The 12,802-nt window shown below is 34.8% G+C and overlaps 2 protein-coding genes across 20 annotated transcripts in view; both read left to right on the top strand.

Moving 5' to 3' along the window:
* LOC148233292 (serine/threonine-protein phosphatase 2A 56 kDa regulatory subunit gamma isoform-like) overlaps positions 1-12,802 on the top strand; it is a 76,878-nt gene that overhangs the window by 61,033 nt on the left and 3,043 nt on the right. For all 19 annotated transcript variants that reach the window (XM_088189315.1, XM_088189309.1, XM_088189304.1 and 16 more), the window contains 8 exons: positions 3,167-3,347; positions 10,869-11,068; positions 11,369-11,572; positions 11,643-11,773; positions 11,847-11,964; positions 12,033-12,145; positions 12,212-12,374; positions 12,440-12,669. In XM_088189315.1, the coding sequence (XP_088045441.1) occupies positions 3,167-3,347; positions 10,869-11,068; positions 11,369-11,572; positions 11,643-11,773; positions 11,847-11,964; positions 12,033-12,145; positions 12,212-12,374; positions 12,440-12,669 (1,340 nt within the window). The remainder of the gene's footprint in view (positions 1-3,166; positions 3,348-10,868; positions 11,069-11,368; positions 11,573-11,642; positions 11,774-11,846; positions 11,965-12,032; positions 12,146-12,211; positions 12,375-12,439; positions 12,670-12,802) is intronic.
* LOC148233293 (uncharacterized) lies at positions 10,167-10,833 on the top strand. The gene has a single exon (XM_088189338.1). The coding sequence runs from the start codon at positions 10,318-10,320 to the stop codon at positions 10,822-10,824; it is 507 nt and encodes a 168-aa protein (XP_088045464.1). The 5' UTR covers positions 10,167-10,317; the 3' UTR covers positions 10,825-10,833.

Here is a 12,802-nt window from a genome sequence, read left to right as displayed (position 1 = left end):
CATGCGTGTTAACCATAGGACGCCTACGCGTATATTGAAATTACAGCGAGTTACTCGTTCTATCTCAGTTTGCGAACCACCATATCATTATCTCTCTCACTCTCGTCACTTAACATGCGAGAGAGCTCACCGCTCGCTCTCGAAAAAGCAGCTCCGACTTCGGTCCCTTCGACTCGGAAAAAATGCCGACAATGTGCGGAAGCGCTCGAAGCTGGCCAAGTCGACTGAATTACCTCCACTTTACCTCCCATTCTCGGTAACCTCGGACAACTTCCGAGAGATTTTGAGCGGGCAGAACCGAACTCGACCGAAGTAACCCACTATATTCTCCGTCCTTGGCCAACCTTGGCCAACTCCCAGAGAGTGTAGTGCAGGCATAATACTTTGACTAAATTATATATTTTTCTACAATTATTCTCCACATGTTATAAAATTTTTTTGTATCTGATTCGAAAAATAATGTACTTTTGGAAGCAATAAAATTGCGTTTTTTATACATAAAAACGGTTGCAAAGATTTAAATAGATGATAGTCGTTTGGAGCAATGTCTGAAGAATACGGTGGATGAGAAAGGAGTCCTCAAGAAATTTCCATGATTTTTTATATTGTTTTCTTGGATATAGAATGGCGAGCTCTGTTTTTTTGTAAAATTACCTTTCTTTAATTTATAAGGGAAGGTTTTTTTATTTATTAGCTGAGCACACTATGTACCTGTCGTAATTGTCCACCTATAATCCAATAACTCATAATAAATTGTGCTCTTCATATGCCAAAAAATGCATAACATTATTTTATTTGAGTGTAATCCTGTTCTCGGGGTTGGAGCTGGGGTTGATTGGCAAAAAGCGTGTTAAATTAAATGATCCACTTCTCATCTTCAGTAACAATTCAACTCAAAAATAAATCTTTTTGTTCTAATACATTAATAATTGGCATATTGAGATTCGCTGCGCGATGTTTTTTTCATTTTATGAGATACTAATATTCTGAAAATTAACAACTTTCTTATTTTTTTTAAATATCAGTGAACTGATGTAGGCGACACGTTTAGCTTTTATGCTAGCTTCTGTATCATTAATCTTGGATCTGCTTTGATGGCAGCCCTAATATCCTCACTAATAACCCCTAAGGACTACCCGCAAATTCCCGAAACGAAATTTTTAGAACCACATTTGACACTTTATACATTTAATGGCATCCTTATCCATTGCATTACATATGTTTTTAACTGCTATTTTCGCACTATGACTGAATTGAAACTCATAAAGCATAATTGAGTTTAACTGAGATTATTTAATCTCCACTGCCATTGTTGCTTTATTTGTTGAATGTTTAAATTAATATAGATTAAAAAAAACTGTTTTGAACAATGTTTCAATCTATTTTACTGACGTGGCTGAGAAATCATATTTTAAAAACATGCGTTGTCATATTATTCTTATGGGGGAAAAATCGCCTAAAATGGAAGCTTGAATCGCCACTAGAGGGTGGTACAGTCCAGGTTAGCGACCAATGGTCTTAATTGATTCGACTCATCTAAATTGATGTAGCATATTTATGAGATTATACCATAAACTGTGGATAACTGAGACGCAAGCCGCTGGCTACTGATAACCCGCTGAGTCTCCCAAGTTACTTTGATGGAAACAATTGTGTTTCAATTAGTCGCATGTGAATTATTATAATAACTTCTCGCATGGACTTGATTTGCAGCCTATAAAATTAATTGCTTTAATAATATAAACTTTTAAGAATGATTTTTCCCTTCGGCAATGTACAAACGACCGCATATTTGAGGGGACTACAAACATTTGCAGAAAATACTACATACAAGTCGAATGTTCAGTGATATTACAAGGCAAGCGCATCGGTGACCCGAACCTGAGATTATGCATTTTATATAAATTACATCATTGTCGAGTTTACCGATTTTTTAATAACCACCGTTACAGAAAATATAGTTGTTAAACAATAACAAATAGTCTGTTTCCTTCCCGATTCGTCGCATTGGCCAGACGACTGATAATTCCCTAGCTCTAAAATAGTATATATTTTCGGGGGTATCCTGTTCGGTTACGTTAGTCTTACTTTGAATTTAAACAAATAGTCTGTTTCCTCCCCGATTCGTCGCATTGGCCAGACGACTGATAATTCCCTAGCTCTAAAATAGTATATATTTTCGGGGGTATCCTGTTCGGTTACGTTAGTCTTACTTTGAATTTAAAAAAATAGGTTCGAAACACAGCGTACTGAATTCACTTTTGTCAAAAATTTGATACCGCTTCGCTTCCGACTTCGAATAAATTAGTTCACCGAACTTCTATTCCAAGCGGAGTTTCTCCGATTATCGACCGAGCCGACCCTTATAAGACAGAGAAAGCATTCGCTCTCCACTTCATGTTTAAGTTAGGAACTGTTGCATATTTTAATTTATTATTTTATTTAAAACCTTGTAAGTTTGTAAAATAAACGCGCCCACTAAACTTATAACAAACAAATTACGTTTGTAGCTATAGATAAGTGCAAATTTGGAATGCTATTTTCAATCCTCATGAAGAAAATTAAACATAAATAATAATAAGGCAATCCACGTTTGCTAAGCTTTGTATTATATTTTAGTTTATAAATCAAATTTTTGAAAATATTCTCACTGAACCTTAAAATTTACAATAAAAAAAATCGCTTCACGGAAAAATACTCATTCTTTATAAAATGAAAATTTATGTTAAAAGTTCCCGATATCTTCTTTGAGAAAAAAAGTTTTTTTACGATATTTGTGACATAAATCTTCAGCGTTTTCATTAAGGAAAATAACAGTTTCCTTTAAGGAAAATAATATAAAAAAAATCCAATTTGTTCTAGTTGCGTGGATAAATGGTTTTCCAACATTTTTTTTTACGAAAAATGTCAGTTTAAAGTTTAAGTACATTATTATTTTGTTGTTTTTGTGAAGTACCACCACTGGTAGTCCACTATCAATTATTTTAGTAGAAAGTGGTCCGCGGACCTATAAGTTAGGCTACCCCTGACAATTATTTGTTTAATAAAATTTATTTGGTATAAATTAAATGTTTTTTTCTTTAAATTTGGTCATCCAATTATTCATTAAATATTAATGCGTATTCGAAAAATTGTTCTGGTGTTAATATATTTTCTTTTGTTTCAGGTTAAAGACACGACGACAGGGCCCCCGCCGGCGAACGAGAGCGCCCCCGTGGTGAATGTGGGACCCCGCGCAGGCGCTCCGCCCCCAGCGCCTTCGCAGCCCCGCAGAGATCGCCGCTACACCAGCTCTAGGTTTAACCTATCGGACAATAGAGAGCTGGTGCCGTTACCTATCTTTGAAAGTGAGTAGATGTTATTGTAAAAAAATAATTAAACTCACCTGTAATCAGTCCGGGTGCAAATGCGAATTAATTAACAATTAACGTTCATAAGATAAGGCCCTTTAGTATAAACCCCCTCGGAACCGGATAAGATTATGGAAAATTGATGCTTCACTGTCTTTTTCGTTGTAATACACAGGATGGACCCTAATTTATATCAATATTTAATTTTAAGGCCATTGAATTATTATAAAAAATGCATTTTAAAGATATATTCTTGTATAAAACAATTAACCCTTTGAACGCGTTAATAAAAAATAATATTTAATTTTTTTTTTTTTTTTTGAAAAATGCAAATTTGACCTTGATACTGTGTTTAAATGTTCTGATTTTTTAATTTTTATTTATTTAAAATGATATTTTATGTTTATTCACAAAAAAAGTTTTTTCTCGAAAAGCATATTTTTCTACTGATTTTTGCGTAAAGAGGTAAAAAAATCAATTGGGCGACTTTAGTCGATTTCCGCGTTCAATGGGTTAATATAAATAAGATAGCTCATTTAAGATATTTTCCAGAATGGTATCTTAAATCGATATGGGATATGGTAGTACGTATTTGGATAGTAAACGCGTGGTTTCTTAGATATGTCCATTTTTTGTAGAACTGCTGTTACGATTGACTTGTAATAAACCTGTTGCTTGTGTGCTTTGAAGATCTGTATTCATATAATACATACGTATAATAGTATATATCCGGCGAGACCGTTAAACTGGGATTGATGCTTTCTCAATCTGCGTCTCGTTTGCGATTATTATTTTTTTTCCAACTAAATATTTATGCGAATACCGCTAAAATATTTAGAAACACTGCGGAACGACTAGATATTGATATGTAAATTGAACGATAACATTCCAAAGTCGAAACTAGTTCTACCAAATTACTTTCGTTTGGGAGAAAGAGCGCCCAACTGCTTCAAAGCACGTGAGACAACTTTCGGAATGTCTGCAAAGGTATTTTTTGCATTGTGCACTCTTATCTATGTTTTTATGAAAAATAATTATTAATAAGGTAAAAAAATGTTTGATGTTAACTGAATTTTTGAGACAAAGACTGTGCGAAAATCGATGCTTGTGTTTGATGAATTAATCCAGTGCCGACGTGTAGTTTATGGTTCAAAGAAACGAGGAGCAAAACAGTGTTGAGTTATTGTGTTTTGATGGAAGGTGTAGGAAATTTTTGTGTCCTACAAAGGTGTTTTATTATGGAAGCGAAGATTAATGAACAAATACTTCACTACTAAACGGCTTTCAGTTTATGAAACAATAGGAGATTCTAAACATATTTTACTTAGTATTAAGTTGTTTTAATTAAAACACAATCTTTTGAATGACTGATCATAATCATATAGAGTATTTTCCTGATTGATAACTATTGGAATTTCGCTCATTCTTTTTACTAAGATGTCGTCACCTGTCACCAGATGGTCGTGATTATGGCTTGCTAGGATTATAGCATTGTTATCTTTATGCAAAGAAAAATGACACTTTTAGATAGTATTTTCTTGTCATTGAATTGCGGTTTGCATCAACCTCAATATTTATCAATGATCAGGTATATTATAAATTAATTATTTATTTATTATATGTGCAATATGTTATTAATTATGCCTTCGTTAGTTTTCTTTAACGTTAACAGTGTCAATGTTAAAGAATTTAATATAACACTAATTGAAAGTTAATTAATTTGAGAAACATTGTCGAATGCGCTTAAGGGAATAAATAATATTCAATAGCATAGCTGTTTAGGCTCATATGATTCCTCTACACTCTCTGGAAGTTACCGAACCAAAGGTCTACCGAATACGGTCGAGGTCGCCGAGACATAAGAGCGGGCAGACCCGAGCTCGACCGAAGTAGCCCCGAATTAACACATTATATTTTCCGTCCTTGCCCAACCATGGCCTTCTTCCAGAGAGTGTGGAGGAAGCATTATATATTCATGCATTACATTTACTTTTCTTTCTTGACCCACTAAAATTGTTGTCGCCTATTTTGTTCTATAGGTAAAATAAAACAAATGTGTATATAAAGTTGTCATTTATTACAATAGAGGAACATTAACTCCTACAAAAAATAGAGGATAATTTAAATAATGAGCAATAAAATTACTTGTTTGCGCATTACCATTATACAGATTAGATGCGACTACAAGAAATCATTTTCCGAAAATGTATTTAACTTATGCCTGAACTACACTCTCTGAAAGTTGGCCAAGGTTGGCCAAGGACGGAGAATAGAGTAGGTTACTTCGGTCGAGTTCGGCCTAAAATCTCTCGGAAGTTGTCCGAGGTTACCGAGAACGGGAGGTAAAATGGGGGTAATTCAGTCGACTTGGCCAGCTTCGAGCGCTTCTGGACATTGTCGGCATTTTTTCCGAGTCAAAGGGACCGAAGTCGGAGCTGTTCTTTCGAGCGCGAGTGGTGAGATACTTCCCCTTTCGCTCTCTCGCGTGTTAAGTGACGAGAGTGAGAGAGATAATGATATGGTTTTTCGCAAGCTAAGATAAAACGAGTAACTCGGTTCAATTTCAGTATACGCGTAGGCTTCCTATGGTTAACACGCATCTCGAGCGCTGCATCGTAGTCACGTGGTCAAGTTATAATACCACATGCCTTTCGGGGACTTCAACAGACTCTTACTGACATCTTTGAATATTTTATGGCACCAAAAGGGATCAATTATATTTTTGATGGTATATTCTTCTAACAGATATCGTTATTATATATTTTTTTCATATAAAATTAAGTACTTGATTTTGTTAAAAAAAATCGTTTCGAATATCCTTATGTATTTTCCTAGATCGGTTTATATAAATGTCACACCATAACGAATTCTTATTTAGAATCGATGGCGACAAATTCTAGGATAATCACAGATGTGGTGTTCGTATTCTGAAGTATCATTTTTATGCCTTATGGCATTTTGCAAAAGCCGACAAAGATTTTGCGTAAATTGAATATTTACGACCGAAAAGTTTTCACTGATATTGTATTGGTGAGTGCCCACACAAACTTTTATAATTATCAGTAGGGTAATTTTAATAATATGACAATTTAAAAATTGCGATTATTTGACACATTTTTTGATTGCGCGCAAATATGCCGGCTGTACATGACAGCAGCCGCCGTGCGGACATCATTCACGCCCGCCGTGCGGACGGCATATGAAATTTGTGGCAGTGTGGCCGCTACTCGGAAGTCGGCGACCTCGGTCGACTTCAGTTGAACTTCGGTTTGGACAACTTCCAGAGAGTGTAGTGCAAGCATTACATAAATGCACAAACAGTTTGTTTTATGGGACAAAGTATTTATTTAAATGCACATATCCCTGTTAAATAGCACCCCAAAATATATAAAGAACTCAAACAATTTATTTATGATGAGTGTAATGATGTTTCATGTCAAATAAAAACTTCAGATTTGAAAATGTAAACTTTATTCTTAGATTCGGTCGGACTTCCAATTGCTTTCTATATTTATTTTTCTTGCTTGCCTTATGACAAAAGTTTTTTTTAATATAATTGCTTTTCTTGCTAAAACGTTAAGGCAGCCAAAATTCTATCAATAAATCCGGCAAATCTGTCTCGGATTCTACGTTAACTGTAAAGGGTTCTTCATCCACGTTTTTTTGTTGCTGGATTAGAGAGAAATATTCCTTCAGACTAGTCTCCAGTCCTGGTGATGCTCTTTCTAGCAACTGAAATTTCATTCGGTATAGAACTCATATTATACTTTTACTTTGTAATTTCCTGTTTTTCATACTACGGAACCATAAATTTATTTTTTTCGTTGCTGCTTCTACCTTTAACCCCTTCCCGCTCACTCCCGAGCTAATTCGGAAATTTGTATTTTGTAAATTCTCATCTCAAAAATCAGCAAATTTTTCGGAAATGATTATTTTGTTAAAAATAAAATTTGTACGATTTTTTAAAAATATTTTGCAATAGCTGCATATAATTATACCGTTGCATAGAAAAGGGCGGGTCCGTGCAAAAGGTGTTTGAGTTATTTTTAAAAAAATACTGTGACCGGGGAGTGGTTAAATAACACTTATTAGGCACGATATTAAAAAAGGAAAAAGGCGGACGATTCGGCTAGTGGTCCTTAAAATCCTGGTGTAGTAACATTTTCATAGGAAGCAAGGTCTTCGATGGGCAGGTTTGTGTTAAATAAAACCGAACCGCTTCTTAGATAATAGTGTTCATAAATATCGGGCCTAAGTACGTTTGCCAGTCAGATCCGCCATTTTGTTTCAAAAATTTACATTTTGTTTCAAAACTTTATTAACCCTTTGAGTAAAGAGTTAATTTATTATCATTTGTTAATTTGTTAGTATACACCTGGGAGAGAGTTAATTTTACGTATTTTTCTATAATTATTTATTTATTATTATTTTTATTGCTTTGATTTATTTTACTATTTCTTATATTAGTATGTTTTAATAATTTATTTGAATGCTTTTATATTATTAAACTTCGTTGCTTTATTTTATATATTATTCGGCTTTTGTGAGTTTTTTATATCAATACAGGGACTTTCAATATTTTTTATAAAATTAATGTAAAATATTTTTTGATATGGTAATTTATTTCGTACTCTTTTATTTATTGGTATTATTTTATTTAGATATCATTTACTTTAAATCAAATTTAATATTTCTTCAGTTATATATGTAAATACATATATGACTATCTGTGGTACCTCAAAAAAAAAAAGAAAGATCGACCGCCGTACATGTACGGCGATACTCTTCAAAGAGAGATCAAAAATATTCTATAAAATCGAAAATATGTTTTTTTTGTCATTTATGTTGGATGAAATTGTTTTTGAGGACACAACGACTACAGTAGTTTTAATCAAATTGCCATGAAAGTTTTCTAAAAATTATACTGTAATTATTTCAATGTTAAAACAAATCGATTATGAAAATACTATGATAACTGCCATAGTCCTAATCAAATCGGCATAATAAGAAATAAACATAGTAGATATTATTTATGTATTTCGGTTTAGTTTTTTAACCAGCCTGATTTACGTCGTGTTTTAAATTGGCGGCTATTCAAAAAATCATAGATAAAAAATTGAGTTGACAAAAATGTTTCGTTATAGAAATTGAAATAAAATAAAAAATGTTTCTTACACATTTTTATATACAGAAATCTATATAATCTTTGCCGTATTGAATTTTATGAATATGATGGGCAAAAGCTACCTATACTCTATTTGCGTTAACACAGTCAGTTCGAGAGCTATCCATTTCATCGTTATTCATAATTGAGAAAGAGATGGCAAGTGTAGGTTTACGCCCCTACTATTAGCTTTAAAGCACATGATACGGATATACGTTCGATATACTTATCATTACTCCGGTTTATTTTTTGAACACATTTATAGAAAAAAAATCTATAAATTTGTTCAAAAAAATATGTATATCGGTATTGTGTGCTTTAGAGCTAATAGTAAAGGGGCTTGCCATCTCTTTCTCAATCATGAATAATGATGGATAGCTTTCGAACTGACTGTGTTAACGCAAATATAGTATAGACAATATTAATAAATCATTGCAGTAAGGTTCATATAAATCTAAGTTAGATCTTAAAGCTTGTGTTATAAATCAAACTAAAGATTATATATTGGTGTTAAACATAAATTAAAATTTAAAGTTGATTGCAATTTAATGTTTATATTTAAACATATTATATAAAGCAGTGTTTTTAAATCATTTTAGCAGTTTATTAAGAATAATTTTGATTGCTAATAACGTTTCTCTTTCTTGTTAGAAAGGGTTGTTTCAACTTTACGAAATAAATTAGTTTTCAGAACGAATTTTGGAAATTCCTGTGAGCGGAAAATTACAGCTGTAAACCGAGAGTCGTGCAATAAATATAAACCGCACCGAAAGTTAGCGCCGATTTTTTTACACATTAAAAATAAAACGAAATAAAATAAACACACACACGTCGGGTTTTAATGAAACTTAGCGCTTATGCTAGATTTTTAGCACCTGTTGCTTGCTACGCGTTAGGCGAATAAATAACGTTTGCTCTTCAAATTCTAGTTAATGCATTTTAAGATTTTTATGGAAAACGTGCAAAAATCGCTGCTATCGATCGGGTACGCACTGACTTATGTTGATTGTAAATTCCAAGATGCGTGGGGTGTTTATTTTATATATTAAATTTTTCATACAAGACTCATTCTCAGTTTTATTGTTTTTGAATAACTTAAGTTGAAATAGCATAGCTTTGAAGACTCTTTGAAAGATTGCACTATTTACGTAATTTGATCAATAGAGTGGATGCACTCTTGAATATGATTTGAAATCGCAGATAGACACGCAAATCGGACATTTTGTCAAGGCTTATCTATTTAAACCTAGGATCGTTAGATAAGCGGCAGGTAGCATAGCTCTTTAGTCGTTTGTTTGCGTTCTAGAATTAATTTATTTATAATATACCCTCATAGTTTTAGGCGATGGTGAAAAGGTCAGAGGTAGATTTTCGACCCGCTTATGATTTTTTCGGGTACTAGCGTATTTTATTTCGCACAGCTTGTTGTTTTAGGTCTGGTCGAATAACCATCGTGTCGTAGTTTCGCGTGTTTTTTTGTGCGGTGCAAGCCGGTCGCGTCTCTGTAGTAGCTCCAACTTTTGAACAAGTTGCCAACGACTGGGACGCCCCTCTTGCCACCCCGCCCAGTATCGATTTTCCTACAGTTCTCCCTCGGCCGACGCGCGGCGTCGCTGTCGCACTTTTCCTGTGGCGCTTCGTCCTACGCCTGTGTCCGAAGGCGACCAGAGAAGTACGAAGCCGCGACGCTTCCGCTCCCGGAACTGTGTCTCATCCCCGAGCTGTCGTCTCGGGCGTTTGCGATTATTCGCAGCACGTTTTTCGCTGGTCGATACGTTTTAATCACGGTGTCCCGAATGTGCCATGGTCCACACTGGTCTCTCTGCATATGCCGGGTTAACCCGAGCGATGTTCTTCAAGGATCGCGACAAGAGTAAGGAGAAGACCCAACCAAACAAGCAAGCGTGCGACGCGTCCAAAACAGCCGGTTTTACGCAAAAAGCTAGCGTCTCACCCCTCGGAATACCAAAATCGCCCTCTTTCCATTCAGGCCTTGACTTGGTCGCCGCCGATCCCCCGGAAGTCGCCAAGAGATCAGAGACAGTCATCGACTTGGCCAGGTCCTTTCGCTTTGTCTCGTTCGCCTTCAACACCAAATCCAAATCTGAAGAAATGAATCCCTCCAACAATAACCACAGCCATGAAAGCAAACCGGCTAACAACGGAGCATCGCCTCCGAATGCTAACACTACCAACGAAGAGCCGCCGGATATTTGCTTCAAAACCAGAGATAGGAATTTTTTCCACACTAACATACAAGACTTAGCTCAGTTGCCCTTGTTGAGAGGTGCATCTCAATCACATATGTGATCAAACATTGAACGGTGTTAATCGATTTATTTTTGTAATTTCAGATACCGCGTTGAACGAACGCAACGATCTTTTCGTGCAGAAGCTCAGACAGTGCTGCGTGCTCTTCGATTTTGCCTCGGAGCCGTTGTCAGATCTAAAATGGAAGGAGATGAAGAGGACCACGCTGCTAGAAATTGTAGAATATATTTCAATGTTGAAGGGTTCAATACCGCCCGAAATATATCCCGATATTATAAATATGGTAAGCATATGTTTCGATTATAACTTTTTTCTTACAATAAAATTTCACGGTTCACTCTTTTTACATCATCCATATTTATAGTATTGTTTTAAGATAGATGCGTTCCTTTGCGATCTAAATTCCTTAGCAGCATAATATATCTCGAGGGTTGGTTTGTGCTGTTGATACTGGGAATCTAAGAACGCTATGACTAGTACCTTTTTTTCATCCACTATCTTGTCAATTGAACTGAATCGAGATTTATTTTACAGTTCTTTCGGAATAATTGCAAGTTGCTATAATTTTTCGATTCCGTTGTAGTTTGCGGTGAACCTGTTCCGGACGTTACCGCCTTCATCCAATCCGAACGGAGCAGAGTTCGATCCCGAAGAAGACGAACCTACACTGGAAGCGGCTTGGCCTCATCTTCAATTAGTCTACGAGATTTTCTTAGTGATGCTGGATTCATCATATCTCCAAACCAATGCGGCCAAGAAGTACATTGATCATAAATTCGTATTGCAGGTATTTACTGCTTTGAAGCGTTTATATACAATACATAATACAATTTTTAAAATGTATAATTCGGTTACAGCTATTAGAATTGTTTGATTCGGAGGATCCGAGAGAGAGAGATTTGCTCAAAACTATTGTGCACAGGGTATACGGTAAATTTCTTAATCTCAGACCCTTCATTCGAGGTCAGATAAATAATATATTCGTTAGGTGAGTTTGATTGTGCACTTTTAATAAATATATTATAGATAATATGTATTTTATTTGTACGTATTATTTATAGGTTTATTTATGAAACTGAACATCATAACGGTATAGCAGAATTATTAGAAATTTTGGGATCTATAATAAACGGATTCGCATTGCCTCTTAAAGAGGAGCATAAGGTGTTTTTACTAAAGGTACGTTAGACTTGCAGTATGTCGTAAGTAGCTACGTTCTTCATTGCAATTTTGTGATTTTTTGACAGATTCTCTTGCCGTTACATAAAGTGAAATCGTTATCAGTATTTCACCCGCAACTAGCTTATTGTGTTGTGCAATTTTTAGAAAAGGATCCGTCTCTTGCGCAGCCTGTTATTAGGTATTTTTTTATTCAGATAAATTGAAAGTCTATTTATATATATTTATATATGTGCTTTTTCAACAGGTGTTTATTAAAGTTTTGGCCGAAAACTCATTCTCCGAAAGAAGTCATGTTCTTAAACGAAATGGAAGAACTCCTGGACGTGATCGAACCATTAGAATTTCAAAAAGTCATGGATCCCTTGTTCAAACAACTCGCTAAATGTGTTTCTAGTCCACATTTTCAAGTATGACTGTATAATTTTTAATTTTAAGAGAATGTGTTATTTCATTATTGTTCATTTCGTGACAGGTTGCGGAACGAGCTTTGTATTATTGGAACAACGAGTACATAATGTCGTTGATATCGGAAAATGCCAAGCACATAATGCCGATCATGTTCCCCGCATTATATCGCAATTCGAAGAGTCATTGGAATAAAACGATCCATGGGTTAATTTACAATGCCCTCAAGTTGTTCATGGAGATGAATCAAATCCTCTTCAACGAGTGCACTCAACAATATAAAGACGAGAAGCAAAGGTGAGAATGATTTTTATATTATGTCACTAATTTATTGGTTCTAAATGTCCATATGTGATTTTGCTTGTTCATATTGATTTATAACTTATATATGACATACATGTATAAGCCTTTTATTATTTATGCAGTTTTA

Source organism: Plectrocnemia conspersa, unplaced genomic scaffold (genome assembly GCF_051122295.1).
Source record: "Plectrocnemia conspersa isolate PC_06_02 unplaced genomic scaffold, ASM5112229v1 ptg000008l, whole genome shotgun sequence".
Classification (NCBI taxonomy): Eukaryota; Metazoa; Arthropoda; class Insecta; order Trichoptera; family Polycentropodidae; genus Plectrocnemia; species Plectrocnemia conspersa.
Note: the sequence above shows the minus strand (reverse complement) of the source record. Positions and strands in the feature narration are given on the sequence as shown.

Excerpts from the sequence above, each read along its gene's own strand:
- LOC148233293 (XM_088189338.1), top strand. The coding sequence starts at position 10,318 with ATGGTCCACACTGGTCTCTCTGCATATGCCGGGTTAACCCGAGCGATG.